This window comes from Camelus dromedarius, chromosome 26, assembly GCF_036321535.1.
Source record: "Camelus dromedarius isolate mCamDro1 chromosome 26, mCamDro1.pat, whole genome shotgun sequence".
In the NCBI taxonomy this organism is placed as follows: Eukaryota; Metazoa; Chordata; class Mammalia; order Artiodactyla; family Camelidae; genus Camelus; species Camelus dromedarius.
In genome coordinates this window covers 1780627-1808045 of record NC_087461.1, presented here as the reverse complement: position 1 = coordinate 1808045, position 27419 = coordinate 1780627, and the positions used below count along the sequence as shown (strand labels likewise).

The following is a 27419-nucleotide window of genomic DNA, read 5'->3' as shown; positions in this document are numbered from 1 at the left end:
GATCAAGGTTGCCAACCAGATGACCTTGAAATAAGGAGATGACTCTGGGTGACCTGGGTGGGCCCAGGTAATTACAAGTCTCCAGGCAGGGAGCAGAGCCTCAGACCCAGGGAAGCGGCACCCGGGAAAAGACCGGGACCAGCCGTAGCCGCCTGTGAGGGCGGAGGAAGGGGCCGCGAGCCGGGGAACGTCGGGGTCCTCTAGAAGCTGGAAAAGGCAAGAAAACAGATTCTCCCCCAAGTCTCCAGGGGCAGCACACCCCTGCTGACGCCCGGCTAGACCGAGAGCCTCACCGAAGCCGGGGCCGTGTCTTTCATCTCTGCCTGAAGAGCTAGTTTCTACATTTTTTACCCCAAATTCAGCAGCAGTAAAGCTTACCCTTGGAGCTCAAAAACGTTTATCCAACAAGAGTGATTATGAACTCATTGCGCTCCTGCCTTGGAAACTGGTTACAAAAGAATTATCGAGTGTTACGAGCGTCACAGAGCGACTTGCCACACAAAGCACGTAATCCACGGCCACGGAGCAGATAAGAGGCCGAGCACAAGATGGACTGGAAGGTTCTCTGTCGTAACCAACTGGGGAAACTGTGGTTTAGTTACACAAGACACCAGAGCATTCACGAGAAACAGTAGCTTTTGAGTGCCGTTCAAACATCTGAAACATGTAAGACGTTTAGAATTTGAGCAGTGGCTATACTTAGAAAAGAAACAGTTGAAGAAAGTAAACACTGTCTTTGGAAGTTTCCAGGTTTTTTTTTTTTTCCCTCTTCACTGTATCATTTCCACCTGGTGGCGAACCTTTTCCCCAGATCCCTGGATACTGTGTTTTCTCTTTCAATAATTTTCCTTACAACACAATCAATAAGTCATTGGCTCTCAGTGTGATTTTAAGAAAATGGGCATTTGCACTTCAAGCATTTTGCTGAGTTTGGAACGTATTTTTGTCTCCCGTTGAAGTGAATTTCAGGCGTCAGTGAATACAGGCTGATTCACTGGGGACAATGTGGGGGCGGTCCTCTCTGTCTCAAGTCCGACTTGAAATTTCACCAGGAGTTAGGGGGCCAATCTCATGACTTACTCTGAGGTCATTTAATCTTGGGGATTTTTCTATTACAGCAAGCAGAAGCAAAATTCAAACCATGTGTATTAAAAGCACAAGTGAGAAAAGTAAACCTTCCAAGCTTTTAGAAGTGCAGTTTCACTATGGCCTTGGGGTAGGTGCAGAGTGGTTAGAAGTAGCAGTTCAGTTTTTCCCATATAAGTTACAAGACGTGTTGAATCTGTTCTCCAGTGACCCACTTCTAGGTGTCTGCTCCTGGCTTCTTCTAGATTCCTTTAGGCTCTGTGCTAATTAATATACACGGGCTTATTGGCTATAACTTCGTAGGCTTTATAAGCGTAAAAGTCCCTAAAAAGACTTTCCTTAACTCCTGCCAAAATCAGTTCCCCACACTGTCCTTCAGGACCATTTGCCTGTTCTTGAATCTCGTCTCCCTCGCCTGAGTTTTAAGATGAGGTGTGTGCCTAACCTGTTGGGATTTTTATCAGACTTGTGCTGCATTTTTGGAGAGAAGTGATAGCCATATCATACTGAGTGCCCGACCTGTGAACAGAGAATGTCCTCATTTAGGTTTTCAAAAAGGTCATACCAGGTTCATAATTAAAATCTCACTTCTGATTCATTCCACTTAAACAGGAGCATGTTTTTCCCACGCACATGAGAGCTTCAGCATGCATCTGGTGTTTGGTTTTATTCTTTCTAATTGGTGCTAGGTCTATATGAAGATGATGTTCATCACTATTTCTAATTAATTAATTAATTAATCAATCACTAGTCTTAGTATCTGACTTGTATTTAATTATATAAACGAGTTATATTTTGTTTAAGAAAATGCTTCTTGGTAGACTTTTAGGTTGTTCGTTATTTGCTGTAGTCATAACGTGCTGCAGGGAACATCTTTATTTATACATTATTGCCCCCTTGTGAGACTATAGCTATAGGGTAATTTTCATGAAGTGAAATTTCTGGCGAAAAAGTACACTCATTGAAAGTTTGTGTAAATGAGGGGGAGGGTACAGCTCAGTGGTAGAGTGCCTGCTTAGCATGCACAAGGTCCTGGGTTCAATCTCCATTAAAAATAAAAAATTAAATCTAATTACCTCCCCCCCTTAAAAGTTAAAAAGAGATATTCAAAGAAAAAAAAAAGGAATGAAAACATAAAAAATTTAAAAATAAAATAAAATTTGTATAAATGATGCCAAAGTTCTTTCCAAAAGGTAGATACATATATGTGCACGTAGTCCCACATGGAACCTGAAGTGTAGGAACACCCGATCCCTGCCACTTCACAGGCCTCACCAGCCCTGAGCTTCATCAAACCGTTACATCTGATAGATTATATCCCGTTGTTACTTTAACGTACCTTTTATTAACCATTAATCCTGGCCTTTTTTCCATATAGTTACATGTGAATTTGTGAAGTTAAAAAATTATTGTTAAAAGCATTAGCCAAGAGGACTCTCAGCATCTTAAGTTTCCTGAAAACACCCGAAATTAAACTCAGTTCAGGGGACGAGGGGATGGGCATCAAAAGTGGGCATCAGGGAACGTACCTAGAAGCAGAAACGGAGTCAGAGTCTGCCAGCTCAATCTGAACTCCTGAATGGGTCATTTTAAACAGACAGAAAATAAAACAGAAGGCTGAGGTCAGTGGTGTGACCAGCATAACAACAGACCTGAGATGGTAAAACTGTGGAACCTTCGGGTTGGAAGGCAGCTTGGAGAAAATCGGGTCTCTTTTCTCTTTGTGGATGAGCCCATTTCTACAAGCTCAACAGGAAGATGAGATGCTTTACACAGATGTGTCAGTAGAAATGTTCAGTGGCTGCAAACGGGTGACATGGAATAAACATTTATTGAGCAGAAAAAAAAAAAGCCAACAATGGGCGAAGGCGAGCGCGAGGGCCGCGGTCTGGACTCAGCGTGAGGCCCTTTTCCCCGGCTGCCTGCCACTGGCACAGAGCCTGCTGGCTTTTTGTACCCTCCTTTTGCATCTCCAACAGCGTCACTCACTTGTGTACGATGGATTCAGAAGTGAAGGATTTGCAACAGCATGCATTTTGTCGGTGACATGCAATCCTGGAAAACAGCATATTCAGTTAAACCACTTCATCTTTTTCTTCCGGAGGTAAAAACCCTGACACCTCAATATTAGCTTCCTAGGGCTTTGTGACAAAGGACCACAAACTGGATGGCTGAGCACAACAGAAATTCACGGCCTCGTAGCTCTGGGGGCCAGAAGGGGAGATCCAAGGTGTTGGCGCATTGGTTCCTTCTGAGGCTGTGAGGAGGAATCTGTTCATCCTGCGTCCCCAGCTTCTGGCGTGGCCGGCAATCCCTGGTACCTTGCATTGCAAAAGCATCTCCATGGCTTTGCGTTCGTCTTCACGTGGCCTTCTCCCGTGTGTGTCCGTGTGCCCAGCTAACCCCCTTTACAGGGCACCAGTCACATTGGACTAGAGGCCCATCCTAATGACCTCACTTCAACTTGATCACCTTGGTAAAGATCCTTTACCGAGTGAGGTCACATTCTGAGGTTATGGGGGGTCAAGATGCCAGCATTTCTTTTTGGGGAGACACAGTTCTCCCCACGACACTCCAATATTCACTTGACTGCCTTTCTAAGTCCCGGTCCCAGTCTGCTCTGACAGTGCTCAGTTGCTCATCCTACTAACACGGTGCTTCCTTGTAACACAGGAGGTTTTTGTAACATAGGATACCGCATAGACAATTTGTGATTTTTTTCTACATTGCAATGATCTGCTAATATAAACTGAGATTACATATGCACGTTAATACTATGTTGGTGCTGCTCAAAATAATTATTTATAAATGCTTAGTGTGCGCAGCTCACCCATCAGTGAGGTCTGTCCCATGGGAACGCACTGCAAAGTGGCCATTACTGGATTTATGTAGCATTTATTCTTCAGAGATCAAAATACTGTAACGTCCCTGTGCCTCAGTTTCCCGCAGAATCACAGCAGGGTTAATAACCCCCAGCCGTCTCCCAAGATCACAGAGATGTTGCGGTGACAGTAATACTTACCCCCTGAAGTGTCACCGGAGGAAAGGAATTTACGCGGAGTGTTTGTGTCCTTAGCTTCTCATCATTACCCTTGCTTGACCCGGTTCAGCTGGGTCCTCCTCTGAATAGACTCTTCTGCACTGTGGAGAGCTTTCTGAAGACTGGTGGCTTTTCGTGGCAGTATTACCCTGTACGTTGCTCTCAAATGTTCGGATGTCCAGGCGGGTTGCACCTGTCCCCTGAGCCTTGTTTCTTCAGCGCCTGGGTGAAGGGGCAGGGAGATTTGAGTTCCTCTGCATTCTCCGGCCAGAAGTGGGGGATGAGGGAGATGAGAGAAGGGAGGGGGTGAAAGCTCTGAGAAACTGAGGTCAGACTTGGGTCCTTCCTTCTATGTCCCTCCCATACGGTGGCCAGGTGTGTTTCATCCCAGATGCACCTGCCGCCCCCAGCCCCCTGCCGGCCCACCCACTCACGCTCCACCTTCTGGAGCCATTCTCCGAGGTACAGGAAGGGCACGTGTGTAGTCCTCCCAGACACGAAATGCGGGCGGGGAGAGCAGTGGGCCAGCACAGCCGTGGGGGTGCGAGAGCTTTCCGGCGATTTGCGGGGGACATTCTGATTGGGACCGCTGTTAAGAGCGTGACGTCGTGGAATCGTGGCCCTGGAAACCAGGTGATGCAGGCCTCGGACCTTGCCCATGAAGCCACACAGCCCGGGGCTAAGGCGCCTGCTAGGGGCTTGAAGCTGGACGTCCTCCTCACTTCACTGCCCGGAACGTGCTGATGGACGCGTGGCCACGCAGAGGTGCAGGCGCACAACCTGCATCCGGGAGACCTACGCCCACCGGTAGTCACAGCACCGAGCAAATCCCGAGGCTCATTGTAGGTCCGCCCCTCCCCTGCACTGCCCGCCCCCTCACTCTGCTGATCCGCCCCTCATCTTCGCAGGCCCGCCCCTCACCTGCGCGGACCCGCCCCTCCCTGCGCCTGCCTGCCGCTCGGCACTCAGCCCCGCCCCCTTGCACACAGGCCCCGCCCCGCCCTCGGCCCGCGAGTCCCGCCCCGCCGCCGCGGGGACCCGCCCTTTTCCTCGCCAGCCTCTTGGGGTGGGCGTCGCTCTGCACGCTGACCAATGGAGTGGCGGCCGGCGAGCCCGCCCCGCCCCGCGCCGTGCGTCGGCATAAGTGGGGTCGCGGCCGGTGGCGTGCTGGTCACACGCCATGTGGCGCAGCGGCTGGAGGGCGAGCGGCGCGCTGCGGAGACTGGGCGGCCGGTGAGACGCGGGAGGAAGGGGGCCGTGCGAGGGGCGGACGGTGAGGGGAGAGGGAGGGTGGGCGGCGATGGCGCGGGAGGCTTCGCGGTGTCTCTCAGCTTGTTCTGGGGCTCCCGCACCCCCAGACCCCTCGCCTGGGGCTCCTAACCCCGGAGCCCAGTCCCAGCCCGAGCCCCCTTGCAGGGTCTGGATGCGGGGTCCTTTTGGCCCCTCGGGGTGGCAGAGCGGCCTCTGTCCCATGGCCTCCTCCGCTCAGTCCTCCGTGTCCACCCCTCCCAAAGGAAGGGGGTCCTGTCCAGTTACCAGGGTTGGGGTGAAGCCCCCAGAAAAGACTGGGGTAAAGCGGCGAGGACCTGGCCTGACCCGCCTCCCGCGGGCGGCCCTGCGTGCGGGTGGTCGGGGCTTTCCAGGTGAAGACTCGTGGATGTGGGCTTTAACGGGAGCAGTAAGAACAACCCCCAGCTGCGGGTCTCGTTGGCTCGTTAGTCGTGCGCGTTTCCCCGTGGTCGTAGGCACGGAAGTACCGCGCTCACCTGCGCTCCTGATAAAATTGGCGCCTCCGGGAATGGAGCTTCCTGTTTAATGACTAGATTTATGGAAAAGGAGTGGTTTAGTTTCAAACTGTGAATGAGTGTCATTCCCCTTGAGTTGGTAAAATACAACATTTTACTTTTTAAAAGAAAGATTACATTGTTTAGTTTTATGCTAATTCATAGAACCCTATTTACTTTGTGGTGGAGTTTACCAGCCCAGGGGAGGAAACACGGGGGTGCCCTTGCGGTGTGTCTGGGTTAAAAGCCTCTATCCCGTCTTTGTACAATTTGCTAAATCAACAAGGGAAAGGTCGGTTGTTTATAGAATATCTCCCCGATCCTGCCTGATACTGAATGAGCCAGTGTTTTCTGTGCGTATCTTCTTCAAAATAAACATTTTTGCGGGATATAATGTTAATGTAGAAAATGCCGTAAAGCATATAATGCAATTGAGAGAAAAGTTATTTAAAACTAAGTTGTCACCATTACCCAGTTTAAGATTACCCCTAACTCTCCCTCCCTCTAAAATGGAATCTCTGTTCTGGCTTACAGAAATAATTCCCTTGTTTTTCTTTGTTTTCTTACCATCCACACGTATTCCTGCAACACAGTGTTACTTGGCTGAACAGTTCCTGCTAGAGTAACACTGTGTCTGTCCCCTGTGGGTTTTGTGGTTCAGCATTGTTTGTCCACATCTCCACTCATTCTAGGACTAAGTTTATGCCTGAATAGTGCGTCATTCATCTGTTCTCTGCTGCTGGACGTCAGAGCTGGCGGGGTCGGGGCTCTTGGGAGTGGTGTACACATTGTTGTACGTGTTGGGGGGTCAGGAGTGCAGGTCTGAGAGTTTTTAATGCGATTAAGGGTAACTGGTGTCATGGTTGTGTTAGTTATTTACGGACACATACGAAGAAAAGGTTTTCAGCAATTAGTTGATTCAAGGATTTAGTTGAGTTGAGATAAAATTGAAAGAACTTTAATGGAAATTAATTTTCTGGAAGATAGTTGGAAGATGTGAGGTTTAATTTTTCCTTGAATTGTCTTTATCACGTGGCAGTATTTTTCACTATGTTACTGAACTACATTAGCCAGTTTTCCTGCAAATCACCTAACTTTGATTACTTTCCGAAAGTGCAGCAGTGCCAACCTCAGAGCATGGAGGTGGGGGAGCACCACGGCCTGTGAGAGGGCCCTGCGGTTCCAGGTCGGAGAAAAGATCCAGGGGTTCACGGTCGGCCAGGTACGCCCAGGTGTGCCCTCCCCCTGGGGGGGTCTCCTCCTGGTCCCCAGACCCTGGCCCGTCTGTCTCACGGCGGGTGCTCAGAAGCAGAGGAGTTTGCAAATGAAAGGATTTCCTGACTCTTAAGGGAGTACAGATCCCTAACCCCTTTCCCGACCCCTGGACCCTGACATCTTTTCAGATCTCGGAAAGTAAATCAAACACATTTTTGTTTCTGCATCAGACACGACTGTTCACACTGAGTGATAATTCAGACTGAATGCCCCACACCTGTTCAGGTCACGTTTTACCAGCAGCCAAGTTTGCGCCAAACTTGGGCAAAAACTTTCTGCATTTGAGCCATTGGGTTTCAGAATTATAGAGGAGAGACTGTGGGCCAGTAGTTATGTAAGTTTATGTTAAAATGGATTTCACTTGATTCTTGTTTTGTTGTGATTAACCTTTCACGTTGTTTTCCTTTAATGCAATAATTGAAAACTACGTTTATCACATAGTTGGTTGTTGTGCTCGCACTGTGCTTCACACTCTAACAGGTACGCAGACGAGCAGCTCCCTGTCCAGGGGGACACGTGTGTGGCTGTGGCGCAGGAGCAGGAGGGACAGTGTGATGAAGGGCAGAGCACGAGGAAGATGGAGGAGAGGGTGGGGAGGGGCCTGGACAGTCTGTCTCCAGGCAGCGTGGGCCGGGCAGTGCAGGGCAGGGCTGGTGTTCAAGGCAGGCCCAGGACCTGTGAGTCCCTTACAGGGGTTCGTGATCTGGGGGCTCTGATCCTTTCTAAGAAACAATTACCAGGAAAGCTTTTACGAGGCGGATGGGTGTTCACCTCATAGAGCACAGGGGTTAACTCTGAGGTCTGAACAACTTCAGAGCCATCAGTTACTTGAGCATCAGGAGGCCACTCAAACCCGTTTTTGTGGCAGGGCCCTCAGAGCAGGCTCAGGACACCCGAGTTCTGTCTCTGCCTTGCCAGTAAGCGGCGTCAGCAAGGACGGGTCACTTGCACAGCTGTGTGGTTGTCATGGTAATGCAGGGCTGTGGCTGAAGGAGAGGGACCTGGCGGAGGTGCTTCGGTACCAAGGGCAGTGGGAGTTCCGTGAGGAGCGCTCATGGAAACACACAGACACGCACACGCACAGCCTCCCCCAGCGGGCGAGGACGTGTTTGCGTTTGCGCAGAGTGGTTTGCGCCCCGCTGGACCCTCCCTCTAGGAACAGGTAACTGGCGTTAGCCCAGCTCACCACCGGGAGCTGAGACTAGAGGAAGCAGAATTTAGCGTCAGGTGCATCCTTCAGCCGCCCAGACTCAGGTCTGTCCCAGCGTTTACCTCCCGGCGGGGCCATTCTGAGGGTCCCGGAGAGGAGCGCATGGGAGACACCCCAGACATTCTGGGCTGGAGTGTGTTCTCCTTGGGGCAGCCTGGGAGACAGAAGGGGTCTGAGTCCAGGCTTTGGTCTGGGCAGACTGCCTCATTGCCTGAGGCTTAGAATTTCATCTGTGAGTGGGGTGGGAAGGCCTTCCTCCCGGGGTTACCTGCGGCGTGTTTCGGAAGTGCCCAGCAAACAGCGAGCATGTGGGAGGGAAAGGCGTGTGTTGTCATTAGCCTGGGTCCAAGAGGCTCGGGTCAGGACAAGGGGCTCCTGCCGTGCCCACCGGGCCAGGCCCTGCAGTGTGCTCGGCGTGGAGCCCTGACGCCTCTCCAGTTGAGTTCCACTCTTCTTGTTTTCCTTGTTGGTTCAGGTCACGTCTGTACCCGAGCTGTGCCTGACTGCCGTGAAGCTCAGCCATGACGGCACGGGAGCACGGTACTTGCACCTGGCCAGGGAGGACAGGAACAACTTGTTCAGGTGTGTGGTGTGCCCTCCGGCCCCCTTCTGAGAGCTCTGCTTCGAGCATCTCCTGCACCTACGCTAGTTTAAGATACCAGTCCTGACAGCATCCAGGAAGCGCGAGGGCAGGGTGGAGGAGTTCACACCCTCGGCTCCCTGCAGGCCCGGGGCTGCGTGTGCAGTCCTGAGAGGCGGGGAGGCTGCCGTGGCCTGTGTCCCGATGGTCCGAGTGATCGCGTGCCCGGGCTCTGTCGGTCCTCCACAGCGTGCAGTTCCGCACCACCCCAGTGGACAGCAGCGGCGTGCCCCACGTCCTGGAGCACACGGTCCTGTGCGGCTCGCGGAAGTACCCCTGCAGGGACCCTTTCTTCAAGATGCTGAACAGGTCGCTGTCCACGTTCATGAACGCCTTCACGGGTGAGACGCCGGCCCGGCCCGGCCCAGAGCCGCCTTCCCTCTGCCGTGGGGCCCAGGGCACACCGTTTTCTGTCGGGCTGGGGACGTTGGAAGTGTCATCCCTTTGGGATGGGTTGGGGCTGATTGTAAAAACTGGAGTTTGAGGGAAAAGGCGACAGCCGTTTTCTCTGGGGAGTGTGGCTGCGGGGCTTGGCCTCTGGAGCTGGCGCTGGGCTCTGGGCGCTGGGCTGTAGGACACAGGTTGGTGGTGGGCTGGGCCGGCGGGGCTCAGCCACCTGTTCCGAGCGAGTGCGGGGGGCGCTCTGCGGGCCAGGCCGGCCTCCCAGGCCTGCAGCTGCCTCTGCCGTGGGCCGTTGGGGCGGGGCGGGGCTGCGTGGGCGCTTCCTGTGGGGCGGCTGTGTCGTCACATGTCTTCCTTTGTGTGCAGCTAGTGATTACACCCTGTACCCGTTTTCCACACAAAACCCCAAGGACTTCCAGAACCTCCTGTCCGTGTACCTGGATGCAGTCTTCTTCCCGTGCTTGCGGGAACTGGACTTCTGGTAAGTGGTGACTGGTTCCCTGGCCTGTGCTTTGGTGACAGCGTCACTGTCCTCGTGTAATTGTCGGTCACTCCTCAGGCAGGAAGGGTGGCGGCTGGAGCACGAGGACCCGAACGACCCGCAGACGCCCTTGGTCTTTAAAGGAGTCGTCTTTAATGAGATGAAGGGCGCGTTTGTGAGTGTTTCCCTTTGTTGTGTTGACGACATCCTGCTGTGCAAAGTGCTGAAACACAGGCTCCGACGACATCCTGTGTGGCGCTGAGTGTTGAGTTGGCGGGGACAGCGCTGTGAGCGGCGGCCGCGGAGGCTGGGGCGTGGTCCCCTCCCGTCTTCCTGGCCCGAGTATACAGTGGGGTTTACGGAGTCTAACTACATCTCGAGTTCTCGGGTCAGGACCGCCGCGGTCAAGTGAATACCGCGGTGAAGCGAGTCACACGCGTGTTTGATTGCCGGTTTCCACTGACGTCGTGCTGACGCCGTGCTCTGGGCTGGTAAACGCGCAGTAGCACCGTGTCGAAGAACACGCGTGATTGAGAACCCCTCGTTGCTAAAGGGTGTGTCTGGGTGGGCGTCCCTGTTTACCACGAGATGTTGGCGTGCAGCCCCCGATCGTGGCCCCTCGCCGAGCCGCAGACACAGCGTGTGCACTGCTTCTCACGCGCCCTGTGTTTTAACCCGAAGGCAGACAACGAGAGGACATTCTCGCAGCACCTGCAGAGCCGCCTGCTTCCCGACCACACGTACGCTGTGGTCTCCGGAGGGGACCCCTTGTGCATCCCAGACCTCACGTGGGAGCAGCTGAGGCAGTTCCACGCCACACACTACCACCCCAGCAACGCCAGGTGACGCGCCTTGCGGCCGGCCCTTAGCTCTTCCTGCCCCGAATGCTTCTCCCTCGTTTGCCGTGGAAAGGTTTGCTTTTAACCGTGTGAGTTTAGACAAGATTCTGACTTGGACGCCCAGCGTGGTGGGCGCCTCTCCTGCCCTGAACGCGGGCAGACGCTGGGGGGCGCTCACTGCTAAACTTTGATTTTCACTTTCTAAACTTTGAGTAGAAGGTTTGAAAGGATCTTTAAGATTCTAGTTCCCAAACCTTTAAGCGTAGCTCAGACAACGTTATATTAAACAGATCAAGCCTGTCATTGTCTCCTTAATCCCCTGGGTGAATACTGTGTTGCCTTAAAACATGTGTGGTCTGAAATCTGTAGCCTAACTGTGACCTTCACGACGTTCTGAGTCTTATCAGTTAGGCTCAGATGCGTCACTGTGTCAGCGCGGCGGAGGCCTGAAGTCTTCCCATGTGTAGCTTGTCTGGGTTTTGCGGCTCCTTTGTTTTGTAGTGGATTCAAAATGAAGAGCAGCTTTTGCCAGACTTACATTTAACCCCTTGTACAGTTTGTGCTTTGTTTAAACCACGTCTTATAAACAGAGCAGAAGCCTCTATTGGTGTCTGTGGTTAAGCCAAGTGGGAAAAAGCGGCCCCACGCGGCGGTCGCGTTGGCCCAGGACCCGGCTCCGTGGTGGCTGTCGCACCTGCAAACCGCCCGCTTTACACGAAGCCGTCTGCGTTGGCTTCTGACCTTTTAACCTAACATCGGCTGAGATACTCCCTCAAAATTTCAGGTTCTTCACTTACGGTGACTTCCCGCTGGAACAGCATCTGAAGCAAATTCATGAAGAAGCGCTGAGTAAATTTGAGAAGATTGAGCCGCGGACGGCGGTGCCCGCGCAGCGGCCGTGGCCGGAGCCGGTGGGTGCGCCGTGGAGCGGTACCCCGCCCACGCCTGTTCACCGTGCGCAGAGGGAGGCTCCGACGGCTGTTGCCAGAATGCTGTGGGCACTGCCCTGTGTTTAAGAGCTTCTCGAGCCTGAAGAATGGTTACTTGTTTGAAAGGAAAGTTAAATTTAGTGGGAAGTGTCTCTTGGACCATTTTCTACATCCGGTAACGGCTGCTTGCTTAGACCCGTGCTCGTATCCTCTGCCCACGTAACATGCCCCGTCCTCTTGCAGAGGGAGTTCCAGATCACGTGTGCCCGGGACTCACTGGCTGCGGGGTCCTCTGAGCAGACAACGGTCAGCGTCAGCTTCCTTCTGCCAGAGTGAGTGTCTGCGGGACCCAGAGGGACAGGGCCAGTGGGAGGTCGGGGGCAACACCCCCATGGGAAGCCAGCAGGTGTTGGATGTCAGGTGTTTGCAACCACGTCCAGGCTGGTTTGGGGTTTAGGGCTGGGGTCACAGGTGCGTCTGAGCATGAGGAGCGACTGTGAACTCTGGACGCAGAAAAATACTGAACACACAAGACTCTGAACGTAGAGGTCTGGGCGCTCAGGACGTGTGGGCAGGAAGGAGTCTGGCCACGCTGCTGGGTGCTGTCCTCTGTGGCTGCACAGCTTGACCAAGTGGCCCCGCTCCCTCAGCGTTTACGTCCGTGTGGACGGGGCGGTTACAGTAGATAGTGCCCATCCGGGTGCTAGGCGCCAACCTGTGATGGCACTCCATCCACAGCCGTGTAAGCCTTGTGGTTTGGGACCCCCCCCCAAAACCCAGTACTCAAGAGCTTTTCAAACCAAAATATATTCTTTTTTTTTTTTTTTTTTTGTCCATTTAACTATGTAAATAGAGGTTGAGATGCAAGAAATTCTGGTAGAAATTCAGTTTTGGGGGGGAAATAGAAGTGTTAATTTAGCGGTGATTTTAATGACTTTGAAAACATTTGTGAGAACCAACTGTTTCCCCCTTTTCTCTGCGCCCCGCTTGTATAAATGAAGCATCACCAACACGTTTGAAGCCTTCACCTTGAGCCTTTTGTCCTCCCTCCTGATCAGCGGCCCCAATTCCCCCTTCTACAAAGCCCTTGTCGAATCTGGACTCGGCACAGACTTTTCTCCTGACGCTGGGTACGTTTTCCTGTCAGGTCAGATCCTCAGTCCACGGCTGGGGGCAGCTTGACGTTTGACAGTGTCTGGACCCATCGTGGGTTGGCACAGCCGGTGGGTGGGGGTCGGGGGTGTAGGGGGCTCCACGTCCCTCAGTCGCAGGACGGCCCTTCCCACCCCAGCTTTGGTTCCTGTACAGGCTGTTTATGTCCCTGCAGGGGACATTCTGCAAAAAAAAACAAAACCCAGCAAGGTAGCTCTTCCAGGATCTCAGAACCACCGGCAAGTTGTTACCTGTTTTAGAAGTCAGGTCACTAAATGTTCGTTGAAATCTTAAGATTTTGTGAGACTCCGGAATCCTCTTTTTAGATTTATTCTTCTGGTACTCCGAAGTTTAAACCATGGTGATTTTACAAATGTAGACTGACCAGTTGTATCTGAGGAGCGAGCGCCTGGGTACTCTGCGTTGGTGGCTGCCGCGTGGGGTCTGAAGTTCTCAGCCCTGCGCTGTAGCGTATTTGATCTTCCAGGGGCACGCGTCCTAAGGAACAGTGGAAACTAGATTCCAAGGCGTCCTCTGCCTTTGTGATCCAGGTATAACGGCTGCACGAGGGAGGCCTACTTCAGCGTGGGCCTGCAGGGCATCGCCGAGAAGGACATCCAGACGGTCCGGGACCTCGTGGACCGGACGCTGGATGACGTCATCCTGTACGTGAGCATGCGGGGACAGGCTTGCCCCAGCTCCTGGGCTGGGGGGGTAGGTTGGGGGCCGGCATCTCCTCACGCAGCACAGCTGAATTCCTCCCCGTCAGCTGTTGGAGTATTATCTCTGCTTCCTTGTTCACAACCATTGATTTCAACGTCTGAGTTCTTGATATTTCTGTAGGCAAGGATTTGAAGACGATCGAATCGAAGCTTTACTTCATAAAGTTGAAATACAGATGAAGCACCAGTCCGCCAGCTTTGGACTCGCCCTGGCGTCTGTGTGTAATTAATTTCTCAGACACCTCCTTCTCTCTTTGCTTTTGTGTTAGTGGTTCTTGAAAGTGTAGATTGTTACTCACAGCACCTTTCATTTGAACCTTGAAGGTTACAATGTTTGGGATCTGATACAAAACTACTGTTAATTTAGTTTTACAATACATTGTGTTTTGAGGGGAGGGTATAGCTCAGTGGTAGAGTGCGTGCCTAGCATGTATGAGGTCCTGGGTTCAATCCCCAGTGCCACCACTAAAAAAATTAAAAAATAAATCTAATCACCCCCCCTAAAACCCCAAAAATTAAAAAAATAAAAGAACTAGTAAAGTGAAATTAAGATTTAAAAAAAAACATGGTTCTTTTACTAGCTTATTACTTCATTAACTTTTCAACGTCTTAGATTTACACAGTAGTTTAAATGGGCAGAGATTTATAATAACTGTCGAGCTGTTGGTAATTATATTTTGCAAAAAGTAATTTTTAAACCTGTGCTTTTTAGTTTATTAGGAAAAAAGCACAAAGTGAGTTTAATTTTTCTTCTTCTGGAGAAAGAGTGACTTAGCTTTTGTTATGAACAGTCACCTGTGGTGTTTTAAATGTGGAAACTGGGGTCTCAAGGGCAAGCCAGGCCTGTGAGGCTCCTGAGCTGACGCGGAGTCCGCGGGGTAATGTGCAGGGTGCTGTAACTCCTCTGCAGCACGTGGCTTCCTGCTGGAATCATGACGGGGACCCCGTGGAGTGCCTGAAGCTGGGGAGCCAGGTGGCTCGGTTCAGGCAGTGCCTGGAGGAGAATCCCAAGTTTTTGCAAGAAAAACTAAAACAGTACTTTAAGGTAAGACGATTGGAGAGTGTAATTTTGGAGGTGAATTTTATAGTAATGAGAGGAGTATGAGGAGTATGATCTGCATTGTGTTAGTAAACGGGTGATGTAATTTCTTAGTTATTAAAAGTGTAAATGGTCATGTTAGCTTTAAAAACGTTTTTCAGGTTTTCATGCAAGTTGGTTTTTTCTGAGTATGTGCGTGTATTCTTCACGTGTGAGTGTGCGTGTGTGGGTGTGTGTGTAAGGGGACATCCGCCTGCGCGTTTGTTCCGCTGGTGGAAGGATCACGCACAAGAGGCGCCTCCATGTGTGGACGTTCTGGTGGTTGTTCCGAAGGGCTCATCTGTGCTGCCCGCTGTTTCCCTAGGCTTGTGGGCTCCTGCACTTGGTGTGTGTTCTTGGTGGGTCTCCGCCACTGGCGGGGTAAAGGTCCTCGAGGCCTTGCCCGATGGGGAGGGCTGTCCCGTGGTGGGGGTGGCCGTGGTCTGAGCGCCAGTGTTCGGGGCGCGGGGCATGTGTGGGCATTCGGGCCGAGGTCGCTGTGAGTTACAGGCTGTTTTGCGTGAAGTTCTCCCGCTGTCGTAGTGTTACAGGTGAGCCTTTGCGTGTGGCTCTAGTTGCTGAAATAGGGGAGGCACGTTAAGCCACCTAGCATTCATTTTTATCTCAGGTCAGCATTTACTTTGTCCTCATAATTTACAGTGTACAGAACAAGGAATTCAGTTCCAGCCTTTGATAAGTTGTTGGTATAATGAAGACTAGATGAAGATTAGATTTTACTCCACGTTATCTTCAATTTCAACTAAAGCCAAAGATTTATAGCAATAAAAAGTGCAAGCAGTTTCTTTGCACAGCCAAGGTGTAGAGGAAGCGAATGTCCAGTTGTCCTGGTTCCGACCCGGTAACCATGGTGACTGTCGTCCCGTAGCAGTGATAGCCGCACGTGGGGACCACGCAGGTCGTCAGGGCAGAGCACAGGGGCTGGAAGGACCACCGTGGCTCGAGTGCCCCCGCACGCAGCCCTCTGGCCGAGTCCCGTCGAGATCTCCATGTGCGATGGGAAAACAGAACTGCGGGCCAACGGTGGCTCTGGGAGGGGCTCGCTCGGGGCGCCGGACATGATGAAGTCTGTTCCCATCTGTCCCTTTGTTGCTCTGCTTGTTGCAGGATAATCGGCATAAGCTGATTCTGTCCATGAAGCCAGACGACCAGTATGCCGAGAAGCAGGCACAGGTGGAGGCAGAGAAACTGAAGCAGAAGGTCGACTCTCTCTCCCCGGAGGACAAGCAGCGGATCTACGAGAAAGGTCCGCGCCAGCCCTGCCCCCGCCTTCCCCAGCCCACCGGGCTCCCCGGCGGTAAAGGGGTGGAGACAGGTGTCGTCTCCACGGACAGTGCTCACCGGGCGCCTGCAGAGCTCCGCGCCCCATGCAGTGGGTTCAGCCCCAGGAGGGCTGACCGTGTGCTCAGAAGCCACCCTGTGCTCCAGCAGCAAAGGCAGGAGCTGGGAAAGAGGTGGCTTTGCAAGGTTTATCCGCTTTCCAGGTTTGACGCATGGCCTCTCCGCGCGGGGGCTGTAACAGGCCGCTGAGCGTGTTGCGTCGCGGTTCACAGTGAGCTGCCCATCGGGCCGTGTGGACGGTGTGCGCCGTGGGTTCAGGGGAGGCAGGTCGAGGGGACAGGCCCGGAGCACGACCTGAAGCTCCGCTGGGTCCGTGTGGTGCCGGCGCGGTGAACACAGACCCCGTCTGTCATGGGACGGTGCTCACGGGCTCCCCCGTGCAGCCGGGGTCTGCTCCCGGTATTTCCCCAGAGGGACGGAGGCGTCCGTCCACGCGAGCCGTGACCCGCCTCACTTCCACCCGCCGGGTGTCCACACGGTGCGGGCCTGGGAAGTGCTGCTCAGCCAGAGGCCCGCAGGGGCCGGGCCCCCGGTGCCGTCGGTCTCAGAAGCGCTGTGCTGAGTGAAGTGAGCAGCGCAGGGGGCACTGCTGACGGGGCTCGCTCCTCGGAGCCCCGGACACGGCGAAGCTGTGGGGACAGAAGGCGGCGAGACCGGAACGGGCGGGGTGCCTGCAGGGGCCCTTCCCAGGTGAGGGCGTGTTGTCTTACCACACACACTGCCGTGTCGCTGTGAACGGCGTCACGCTTAAGTTAGACGTACATAGGGTCTGTTATTACGTAGACACAGCGCACACACGAGCAAACACACGTGCACCACTCCCCTGCACCCGGACCACGTTGTGAGACGTCCAAGGCTTGTCAGGAGGCGGAGGTGACTTGAGGTAGAAAGGAATTCCCTTTTGATCATGCTGAGTTTGAGGTGATTTAATCTTGTAAAGACAAAATTAATGTCAGTGTGTGACCGGTTTTTTATGTCTGAATTCTTGTTTGGACGTGCAGTTACTTTAAACCTGCCGTAGATTCAGTGTGCTCACTGTGACTGGTGCAGTGAACAGGCGTCTGTGTCGTGGGTGCCAGCCGACAGGTTCCAGCTTCCTTTTCCAGGTTTTTTTTTGAGGAAGAATTGACATATAACACTGTACTAGTTTCAGGTGTGCACTGTAAATATGTGATACATTACACGTCACGAGGCGACCATCGCAGTAAGCCCAGTGACGCCCATCGCTGCACATGGTTACAACTTCGTCTTGGGATGAGAACGATTAAGTTTAGTCTCTCAGCGTCTTCAGACACACGGCGCGGTGCCAGTAACCGCGGTAGCCGTGCTGCCTGTCACGTCCCCAGGACGGAGTTCTCTTACAACCGCAGGTTTGTACCTGTGACCCCCGTCTTCCATTTTCCCACCCGCCCCACAGCCACCATTCTTTTCTCTGTATCTGTGAGCTTGATTTTTTGTGTTTTTGCTTCTTCAGATTCCGCGTGTTAGTAGATCGTAGGTGTTTGTCTTTCTCTGACTGACTTCACTGAGCGTGATGCCCTCGAGGTCCGTCACGCTGCTGCAAATGGCAGGATTTCCTTCTCTTTTATGGCTGAATCGTACTCCGTTTGTAAACACCCCATGACTTCTCTATCCAGCCGTCTGTCGACGGGCACTTAGGTTGCTCCCGTGTCTTGGCTGCTGTGAACATGGGTGCACGTGTCTATACAAGTGAGTGTCTTCATTTTGTTTGCATACATACCCAGGAGGGGAATTGCCAGACCACATGGCGGTTCTGTTTTTCGGTTTTTGAGGAACCTCCACGCTGCTCTCCACCACGCTGCTCTCTGGCAGCTGCGCAGTTTACGTTCCCAGCAGCGGTGCACAGGGGCCCCCTTTTCTCCCGTCCTCGCCGACACTTGTTATCTGTGGTCTTCTCGGTGCTGGCCCCTCTGACAGGTGTGAGGTGATGTCTCGTCGGGGTTTGATCCGCGTTTCCCTGATGATTAGTGATGCTGAGCATCTGTTCAAGTACCTGCTGGCCACCTGTGTGTCTTTGGAAGAAAGCTAGCTCAGATCCTCCGCCCATTTTTTAATTGGATGGTTTGGTTTTCGCTGTTGGTTCCCTTAGACGTTTGGGGTGTTAGCTCCGCACCAGGTGGTGCTTGATTTGCAGGCGTTCTGTCCCACTGAGCAGCGGCCGTTGCCCCTCCGTAGTGTCCTTTGCTGTTAGAAGCTTTTCCGTTTGCTGTGGCCCCGCCTGTTTGTAGCACAGACAGTAATTCCATGCCTGAGCAACAGGACGTGCGTCCCCGCAGTTGTCAGATTCCTGGCCTGGCCGTGGAGCTGTGCTGTGTTAGGAAGACCATTGTGTTCCTGTCCAGCCCTGCACGGGAAGGAGTGGGGGCCCCGTTACAAAGGTGTGTTTTGTTTCGGGGATCACTGCAGAGCTCTGTTAAGTAGGACCCAATGCTGGTGTGCTGAATGGTTGCCTTGGCTCCGCAGGTCTTCAGTGTGGCCCCCAGTGTGGGGAATCTGTGGATAAACACCAGTGAGGACCGGGGCAGGAGTAACATCCAGGCATCCTCAGTTCTGGTGTCTGTGTTTCTATGCACGTGAGGGGTCGGCAGGGCCTGGGATCTGGGGAGGGAGGCGGTGCCTAGAGGGGCTGCGGGGTTGGGGCAGGCGGGGAACGTTCTCTGGGACGAGGACCTTCACGCTGTCGCCAGCACTGGGCCGGTGGGAGGCAAGAGGGCCTTCTTCTCCAAGAGCACGAGTGAGGCAGCGTCTGGGCAGGGGGTCGGGACGCTCAGTTGGCAGGGTAACGACCAGGTGAGGGGCCTTGAGTCCAGGAGGTTTGAGCGGGTCCCCGGCGGGTGGGGGGAGGCTGAGGGAGGGGCCGGCCGGGGCCTCCACCGGGGACCTGGTGGTGGGAGCCCGAGGGGGGCGGGGCGGGGGGTTGCTGGCCACGTTGAGGGGACCTCACCTGTGACGCCCGGGGCTCTGGGGTCACACACTGCACTGAAGCCTCCGGTCCCTGCATGACCCCGAGAAAGGGCTGCCTCCCTCACATCACATCCGGGGAGGGTTGGGCCCAGAAGATGTGTTTTACCCCTTTTTATGATTTGTGAACTATATGTGGTCACACACGTATTTTGTGGAAATTAGTGAAAATAAGAATAAACAGGTACAGAAGTGAGTGAGTTTGAGTCCAGCCAGAAGTGGTTTGAAAGCTCTGAACGCAAGTTCCGTCTGCACAGAATTTGGGGGACGGAGGGGAAGCTGCGTGGACGAAGCTCCCTCCGCCCCCACGTCCAGCAGAGTCATTCCTGTAACCGCTGGGGTGGGACTGAGCCACCGTGCCGCCTGCTGAGCGGTGGGCGCGCTTATGCGCTGGCTTCCTTGGGCACAGGGGACACCTGGGACAGCGGTGGCCCAGCTCCCGGCACACACCTGCGTGGCCGACCCGTCCTGGGCCTCAGCAGACAGGAGATGGCTGCACGGGGCCTTTTCAGTGTCGTCCTGAAGGTCCATCCCCCACCTTCTAGGGTTAGAGCTACAGACCCAGCAGAGTCGACCCCAAGATGCGTCCTGCCTGCCTGCGTTGAAGGTGTCAGACATCGAGCCCCGCATCCCGGTGACGGAGCTGGACGTGGTGCTGGCAGGTCAGTGGGCTGGCACCCGGCTTGGGTCCCGCCCAGCGTACCAGGGAGGGCGTCTGAGCCCCTGTGTCGTCACGCGCCCCCCCCCCCCCCCCACCGCGCACACACACACATTTCTGTAGCAGGTACTCGCTGTGACGCTGGGCGTGGACCCGGGAGGGGCTGTATTTCCTGGGCGGGTCAGACAGGCGTCCTGCTGTCCGTCCAAGCTTGCTCCCCCGGCTCGGGTGTCCACGGGGCCCGGCCTGCGTCAGGCCATGTGGGGGGGGCAGCTGCTGCTGCTCCATCACGGAGCCCCCCCAGGTCGGGCCCGTGTCACTCTGAATTCTGCCTGACGCAGGGGACACGCCTGGGACGTGGTGCTTCCATGTGGCCAGGATTTGGCTCTGCCACCGTGGCCCGAGGACGTCCGACCGCGGCCCGGCACCTGGTTTGGGGTTTCAGGCTGGGCACCAGCACCCCCTTGACCTCTGGGGCGTGTCTGCCTCCTGCTCTTCCAGCGGGGCAGCCTGGGTACCACACCCGGCTGGTGTGTGCATGTGTGCACACCCGTAAATGAACCCTCTTCCCAACCAGGCTTCCGGGAAGCGGGGTTGACGTCCCACTGGCCCTTTAACCCTTCAGGTTTGGTTTGTCGGTGGAGCTTTAAGTGCCCGTGGAAAGAACCAGCCAAGTACTGAGTCGTCAGTAAAGCCGCACGTCCTCGGCTGGTTCGGGCTCTGTGCGGGGTTAGACGCTGGAGCCCAGGCCGTTCCCCCAGGGGCCGGGGCCGGCAGGGGCCTGGGCAGTGGGGGCAGTGAGGTCACTTGTTGCCGGAGCGGAGGCCACACTGACGCCAGGGCTTCCGAGTGCAGGTGGGGAGGCGGCTGGAGGGCTGGGGGGCCACCGGCCCCAGGGCATGCTGACTGCGCTCGCTCTTCGGAAAGCAGGGGTCACTGAGGGCTGAAGACTTGCAGGTTTTGCCATAATAAAAGTACAGGAGGGAAATTTGTCTGCATTGTAGCAATTGAGTAGGGTTTTGTTTTGTTTTTTAGTTAATATAAATGTTAAATCTCCATCCTTGGAAAGCATTAGCATTTTAAAGATAGTAAACGACGGTCATGTGGTAAAAATGTTGAAAGCTCAGGGTGCCTCTCGCCCCCGCAGGCGGCGAGACGCCGGTGCAGCTCTGCGCGCAGCCCACCAACGGCCTGGTCTACTTCCGAGCGCTGTCCAGCCTGAACACGCTGCCCGAGGAGCTGCGGCCCTACGTGCCCCTCTTCTGCGCCGTCCTCACCAAGTAAGGCCCCGCCAGGCCCTGCGCGGCGCCGCGACGGGCGTGCCCTGCGTGTGTGTTGTTCCTGCGTGGTGACCGCTTTGCAGTGACTCGTTTTCCATTTCATGTCCTGTAGAGGTGTTGCCAGATGTGGGCCGAGTGTGTGTGGAGAGTTTTCTTAGGAAAATCATACTTTCTTATTAAGATACGGTACATTAAGACACTTACAGAGCACAGGGCAACACAGGAACGTCTGTCTGGTCGACTAGGTTCTTCCTAAGGTTATGAGAGCCTGACTGTTCTTCATGAGAAAGTGTGAGTTGTTAAACACGACATGCAGGCCTGGGGTCACCCCGAGAGGCCGCGTTGTGCCTCCGCCCACTGAGCTGGTTTTGTGGTCCCCGTTGTCCGCGAGGATACTGAGACGCCGGTGGGGTTCCTCCCCTGTGTCCTGGGGTCACAGACGGAGGGAATTGTGTGGGCAGACGACCGTTGCGGGAGCCGGGCGAGCGGGGGCCCCTGCCCAGTGTCCGGCCGTGTGGAAGGAGCCCTTGGCCTCGTCAGGCGCCTCTGCCCTTTCGTTGGTGTGTCCTTGGCCACATAGTGGATCCAGGAAGCACTCACAGTCCCCTTGGCTTGGATTGTGTCTGTGTTGGGAGCAGCAGTTAGAATGTTTCTCCCAAAAGCGTCATCGGTGTTGAGGTGACTTCTGCTTCCCTTAAATATATAAAAAGGCTGTTTTTTCAGATTTCGCCCCCAAGACTACCAAGCACTGTGCAGATGGAGTCTTGTCAGCGTGTTTCGGGAGGAGGGGGGTAGGGAAGGCTGGACAAGCACCGGGGAGGCGGCCAGTGCAGGGCAGGTGCTGCCGAGGGGCTCCCTGCACCGAGACCCGGCTCTGCCCAGCGGGGACCTGGTGCAGGGTGACGGGAGGCACCTGGGCGTGCGGCCCGGAGGTGACGCCAGGGGGAGGGGGAGCCCAGCCAGTGACTCGGTGTCTCTCTGCCCATCGTCAGGCTGGGCTGCGGCGTCCTTGGCTACAGAGAGCAGGCCCAGCAGGTGGAGCTGAAGACGGGGGGCATGGCCGCCGCCCCCTGTGTGCTCCCGGACGACTCGCACCTGGACACCTACGAGCAGGTGGCCTGTCTCCCCGGCACGGCGAGGGGGGGGTCGGGCTGTTCCTCTGGTGTTTTGGTTTTTTTCCCTCTTAAATTACGTCATAGTTAATTTCCTCTTCGTCTTGTTTTTTGCTTTCGTGATTCAGGGTGTGCTTTTCTCATCTTTCTGCCTCGATAGAAACCTGCCGGACATGATGCACTTGTGGAGTGAGATATTTAACAAGTAACTATCCCACAGATGTAGACGTGGGCGGGGCAGCCCCGGGGCTGCCGTGTGCCGAGAGCCGAGGGCTTTGCTCCTGTCTCGGCTCTTGGTCTCTGTGGTCCCCATGCGAGGCTTCGGGGACGTTCACGTCGTCTGAGGACTCGCCCGGAGCGGCTGTCCCTGCCGCTGGGGGGCGCGGACGGCTGCCCGGGCGCTGACTCTTCCTCTCCGCGCAGCCCCCGCTTTGAGGAGGAGGAGCACTTCCGGGTGCTGGTGAGGATGGCGGCTCAGGAGCTGTCCAACGGGGTGCCCGACGCGGGGCACGTGTACGCGTCCGTGCGGGCCGGCAGGACCCTGGCGCCCGCGGGGGACCTGCAGGAGACCTTCGAGGGGATGGATCAGGTGAGCAGGGCTGGGGGTTCGTGTCTCAGAGCAGCTGACTCTCCAGCCAGGTTTTACGGGGAAATCAACTTCTTTAGCTCAACCTCCTCTTTCCAGCCCGTGGCCCCATCCCTCCCCAGGCCGGACAGGTGTGTCCCCGGAGGCCTGGCCGAGGGGTGTCTGGCGCGGGCCCTACCTGTGGGCGCTCTGCCTGGCACAGGTGAGGCTGATGCAGAGAGTGGCGGACATGGCGGACGTCAGGCCCGTCCTGAGAAAGCTCCCGCGCATCAAGAAGCACCTGCTGAGCTGTGATCACCTGAGGTAGGGCTGCGCCGTCTCCCCCCGAGGAGCCCAGTTTTGGGGCGCTTTTCGCTCGCAGTGACAGTCCCAGAAGCTTCAGACAGAGCACTGTTCTGCCAGCCGGGGGGCCGTTCTGTATGGACGTTGAACGTGCATCCTGGGAGGTGGGGAGGAGGGCAGGCGAGGTGAACCCCAGAGCCGAGGCTCAGCACAGGAGCCCGGGACCCCGTGGAGGGGCGTGTGCTCCAGACGGAGAGTGAGAGTCCAGACCCCTGGCTCTGGGGCCGTCACGCAGCCGCGCAGCCTCGCTCAGGTCTGGGAGCACAGACGGGCTGGAAAGGACGGAGGGCCGGTGAGGCTGCGCCCTGCCAGCGCCCGGCCTGCGGTTGGCTGGCAGCTCTCGCTGCAGAAGGCATCCCTGTGCCTTTGCTGGGAATGCCCGGCGGGCTCTTCGGGCCAGCTGGGCGGCAGGGCCGACTTCCCCTTCCTGGGCTGCACGTGTGCTCACACCGGCGTCTCGAGGAGTTGACCACACGGCCCTTCTGCTTCCTGCATAAAGCAGGTGCATGACAAGGAGTAAACGCGTGTGCGCAAAGCCGCGGTCTGGTGCCTGGAGCACGTATCGCTGTCATGGTACCTGCTGTCACTTCCCCAAAATACAGTTGGGGTTATGGCCAGGACGGGACGGGCTGCTCTGTGGGCACAGTGTGTGGTCCTGGTGCCTTCGGGCGCTAGCCCCTGGGAGGCTGCAGGGTTCGGAAGTGCCTGCTGAGCAGAGCAGCGCAGCTCCTCGGCTGCTTAGGGTGTCGCCTTGCCGGCCGCGGCCACGGCCCCCAACAGTGGTTACGGTTATGTCATCTGTCTCCCAATGCTGCAGCCCCGGAGGCGTCGCTGGCGGGTCTGCGCTGTCCCTGCTCCGCCATCCTCGGGGCGCAGAGTTTAGTCCAGGTGGCCGCTCATCAGCCGTAGGCACTGGGCAGGGGAGGGGAGGCCGGCCGTGCCTTGAGAGCACTTGCTGAGACGGCTGTGGTGGTCCCTCCGTTGGCTGTTGCTTTGTACAGGTTTTGTTCGTACGCTGAGATGTGAGCGTGTGTGTTTTGCACGTCATTTACTTACTCTTGTTTACACAGAGCGCCCCGTCTTAGCAGCACAGTCACAGTTGCCTGCACTTCACGTCTTTCAACAGGTGCTCCGTGAACGCGACCCCTCAGCAGATGTCGCGGGCGGGGACGGCGGTGGACACGTTCGTGCGGAGCCTGGGTCGGAGCCAGAAGGAGCGGAAGCCCCTGCGCCCCCACGTCGTGGAGGTGCGGAGCGTCCCCGCAAACGCAGCAGGCCTGCCTCACGCTCGCTCAGAGCTTCCCAGGTGAGCTTGGCGGTTTTCTCATTTGTCCTGGAAACGTTGTTTTCAGAAACCTGCCCTCGGCGGAAGCTCCCCGGTGATGAGGAGGCTGGTGATGGTGAGTCCCCCCACGAGACCCCCTCATTCCGCCGCCCCTGAGGCCCGGGCGCTGTTGGTGTGGACGCGCGCAGGTGCTGGTCCTCACGTCTGGTCCTCGTTTAAACTCACCCCCCTCCCCGGGCCCTGCGGTCCCTGCCGCACCCTTGGCACAGTCGCCGGTGGCGTGAACGGTGTGGTCACGAGATTGGGATATTTCATTTTCGCCTTAAGGTGCGAGGTTGTGTGGTGACAGCCGCCAGGCCTGGCCGCTCCCCGCGGGGACGTGGCTGTGCGGCCTGGGCCCAGGTGAGCAGGGGTCCGGTGACCCGCCCGTCTTCCCCCAGGAGCCCACCTTCACACCCTGCCAGGTGAAGACGCACTTCCTGCTGCCCTTCCCCGTCAGCTACGTGGCCGAGTGTGTCAGGACCGCCCCGTACTCACACCCGGACCACGCCAGGTACGGCGCCCGGGCGGTCGCAGGGCTGCTTGGCTCATGTGTCGCTTCTTTCCATGTTCATAGGAACTGAACTCGCACTGCAGGCCCTCGAATAGCGGCCTGTTTCTACTACTGAACAGGGAGGTTTAGGTTTAAAACACGGAAGTGACTAGAGGCCTGACCCACCCTGGGGAGTGGGGTTGCAGCCTGTTCCCTCTCTGCTTTGTACGTTGAATTTCCCAGCAGTGAAACGTGTGCCTCTGTAACAGAGAAAGAGCAGAGGTTTCTAAGGAGAGACGTGTGGAGGGTGGACCCCGTCTGCCGGGGGCAGAGCCCGCGGGCGCAGCCGGGCCCCCCTCCCCGGGCCCCCCGCCTCCCGTCAGCCGGTGCCACCCGCTGTGATTCAGGAAAGCCTGGTCCCCTCTCCCCAGCTGTCCTGCCACCCAGGCCCGTCTGACAGTGCGTCTTCCTCACCTTCTTCCAGTTTTTATTAAGACGAGCACGGTGTGTCGCTCACTGCCCGAGACTTCACCCAGCGGCACACTCGGCCGCCTCGGGGCCACCTGCCGTGCACAGTACTGGGCAGTGGCAACTTGCCTTCCTCGCTCGTTTCAGTCTGAAGGTCCTGGCGCGCCTGATGACCGCTAAGTTCTTGCACACGGAGATCCGAGAGAAGGGCGGCGCTTACGGTGGAGGCGCTAAGCTCAGCTACGGCGGGATGTTCACGCTGTACTCCTACAGGTGGGTCTCCGGCCGCCCGGTGGGTGGGCACGGGGTGGACTCCGGGACCACTGTCTTCATTGGTTGGCATTTAACCACACCCAGTGGTGTCCTTTCGGTTGCTGAGTCTTAGGGACATCAGGAGGTGACAGGGAACCCTTGGCCCAAAAGCTTTCGGGGGCTGGGCCTGTCCTCAGAGCACAGACGGCTCCTGCCCTCCCGACCCTGCTGCCTGAGGGCACGACTCTGACCCCTCAGAGGAGGGAGATCACGGCCCCACTGGCTCCTGTCTCTGCTCTTGGTGGCCTTGTCCTGGGACACGTGCTGGACGTGGTCGACAGGACAGAAAAAGGAGGCCTTTCCCACGAGATGCACTCCACACCCGCCCCCATGCACACGTGGACAATAGGCCTGGAGCTCTCCTTCCATTCATTTGGGGGTCCTGCAACCTGGCCCTGCTCGGGGTGATCATTAGACCACCCTGGTGCGTCTTCTCTTCCTTCCAGTCACTCGACCTGCCCTTTTCTGGGCCAGAGGGGTATTTAGGACTCTGGGGCGCAGCTGGGGGATGGGCCAGGTCTCCAGGGAGAGCATGTGGTGGCTTGTGCGGATCCCACAGCGTCGGCTGTTGGGGGCCGTCTGGACAGTGTTGAAGGGTGGCCGCCTCTGTGTTCCCGCTGGTAAGCGAGCGTGGTTTTGACTCCCTGGTCTCCCAGGGACCCTCGTTCCACGGAAACGCTGCAGTCTTTTGTGAAGGCCGTGGACTGGGCCAGGTCTGGGCGGTTCACACAGCAGGACATCGACGAGGCGAAGTTGTCCGTCTTCTCGGCCGTGGACTCCCCCGTGGCTCCATCAGACAGAGGTGCGTGGTGTGAGTAACGGCACGGGGTCCCCCCACCCCGTGATGCGCCCCCCCCGGTGTCTGCCCCTCCATGAGGGTGGGGCTCGTGGTCTCAGACCCCAGTCAGGGAGGAGACTGCCGTGCAGGCAGGTGACGGTCCACGGTGTGACCTTTGGTGGAAACGGGCCATTAAGTGACTGGGGAAGGGTCAGTGCGACAGGCGGCCTCCCTCACCCGCGCTCCTGCCAGGGCTGGACCACTTCCTGTACGGCCTCTCAGACGAGATGAAGCAGAAGCACCGTGAGCAGCTCTTCGCCGTCCACCGCGAAGCCCTGGTCGACGTGAGCACCAGGTGAGGGGAGCTGGGCGGCTTGGGGTCGGGGCCTCGACCTCCAACCCCGCGGGCGCCTGACTGACCCCGCCTGCCCGCCCGCCCACTGCAGGTACCTGGGCCCCGGGAGGAGCACGCACGGCCTGGCGCTGCTGGGCCCGGACAACGCGCGGACCGCGAAGGACCCGTCCTGGATAGTGAGATAGCGGGGCTGGGCCCCTCCCAGCCGGCGCGTCACTTCAGTGACCCTTTAAGTTACTGTTTCCCCAAAAATCTCGTCCCATATATATCATGCTTAAAATTTTGCCAAAGGAACCACCTGGCCAGTCGGATGAGAACTCTTCTGTCTTGAAGGAGCTAGAGCGCTCGTGAAGGAACGGAAGTAATCATGTGCTCGGTGCCGGGGTGCACACACGGCAAGGCTTTCTCATGGTGTAAATGCTTATTTTATCTAATTAATCCTAGAACTTGTTATTTTTAAACGACACTTTGCTAACATAGTAGTTCTTAGAGCGTTTATGGGGCATGCACGAAGGGACAGAGGTGTCCCCACACCCACGTCCGCTTACATGGCACGGGGCCAGGATCACGCCTGGAGGACCCTGAGGGGGCGACGGCGTTGCCCTCCGACCTCGGCTTCGCTCAGGCGTCTGACTCCTCCAGCCCCGCCGCGCCTTCAGACAGAAGCCACCCCGTGCAGCCTGCCCCCCGCCGTCTCCCCGCCCAGGTCTGGTCCCAGGCTGTGCCCTGACT

General features: G+C 56.2%; 1 protein-coding gene across 6 annotated transcripts; it reads left to right on the top strand.

Annotated features, from left to right (window-relative positions):
• Positions 1-5276: 5276 nt before the first annotated feature.
• On the top strand, positions 5277-27125 carry PITRM1 (pitrilysin metallopeptidase 1). 6 transcript variants are annotated; one of them, XM_064479284.1, is made up of 27 exons: positions 5277-5359; positions 7030-7132; positions 8871-8977; positions 9225-9376; positions 9804-9918; positions 9997-10093; positions 10600-10760; positions 11542-11668; positions 11930-12018; positions 12688-12816; positions 13390-13503; positions 13682-13778; positions 14471-14605; positions 15764-15902; positions 19525-19641; positions 20785-20917; positions 21910-22030; positions 22158-22234; positions 22453-22618; positions 22818-22918; positions 24084-24204; positions 24310-24357; positions 24683-24795; positions 25390-25515; positions 26211-26356; positions 26585-26687; positions 26779-27125. In XM_064479284.1, the coding sequence occupies exons 1-27, from the start codon at positions 5307-5309 to the stop codon at positions 26870-26872; spliced, it is 3084 nt and encodes a 1027-aa protein (XP_064335354.1). In that variant the 5' UTR covers positions 5277-5306; the 3' UTR covers positions 26873-27125. The 6 variants fall into 6 exon arrangements, 5 of the variants coding, with proteins under 5 accessions (XP_064335354.1, XP_064335353.1, XP_064335355.1 ...); XM_064479283.1 differs by having other exon boundaries at positions 14450-14605; XM_064479286.1 differs by having other exon boundaries at positions 5292-5359; positions 7025-7132; positions 14450-14605.
• The last annotated feature ends 294 nt before the right edge of the window (positions 27126-27419 follow it).

Excerpts from the sequence above, each read along its gene's own strand:
- PITRM1 (XM_064479283.1), top strand. The coding sequence starts at position 5,307 with ATGTGGCGCAGCGGCTGGAGGGCGAGCGGCGCGCTGCGGAGACTGGGC. Across the intron at positions 7,133-8,870 it reads AGGGGTTCACGGTCGGCCAG|GTCACGTCTGTACCCGAGCT; the intron begins GTACGCCCAGGT and ends TTGTTGGTTCAG. Across the intron at positions 12,019-12,687 it reads GTCAGCTTCCTTCTGCCAGA|CATCACCAACACGTTTGAAG; the intron begins GTGAGTGTCTGC and ends GTATAAATGAAG.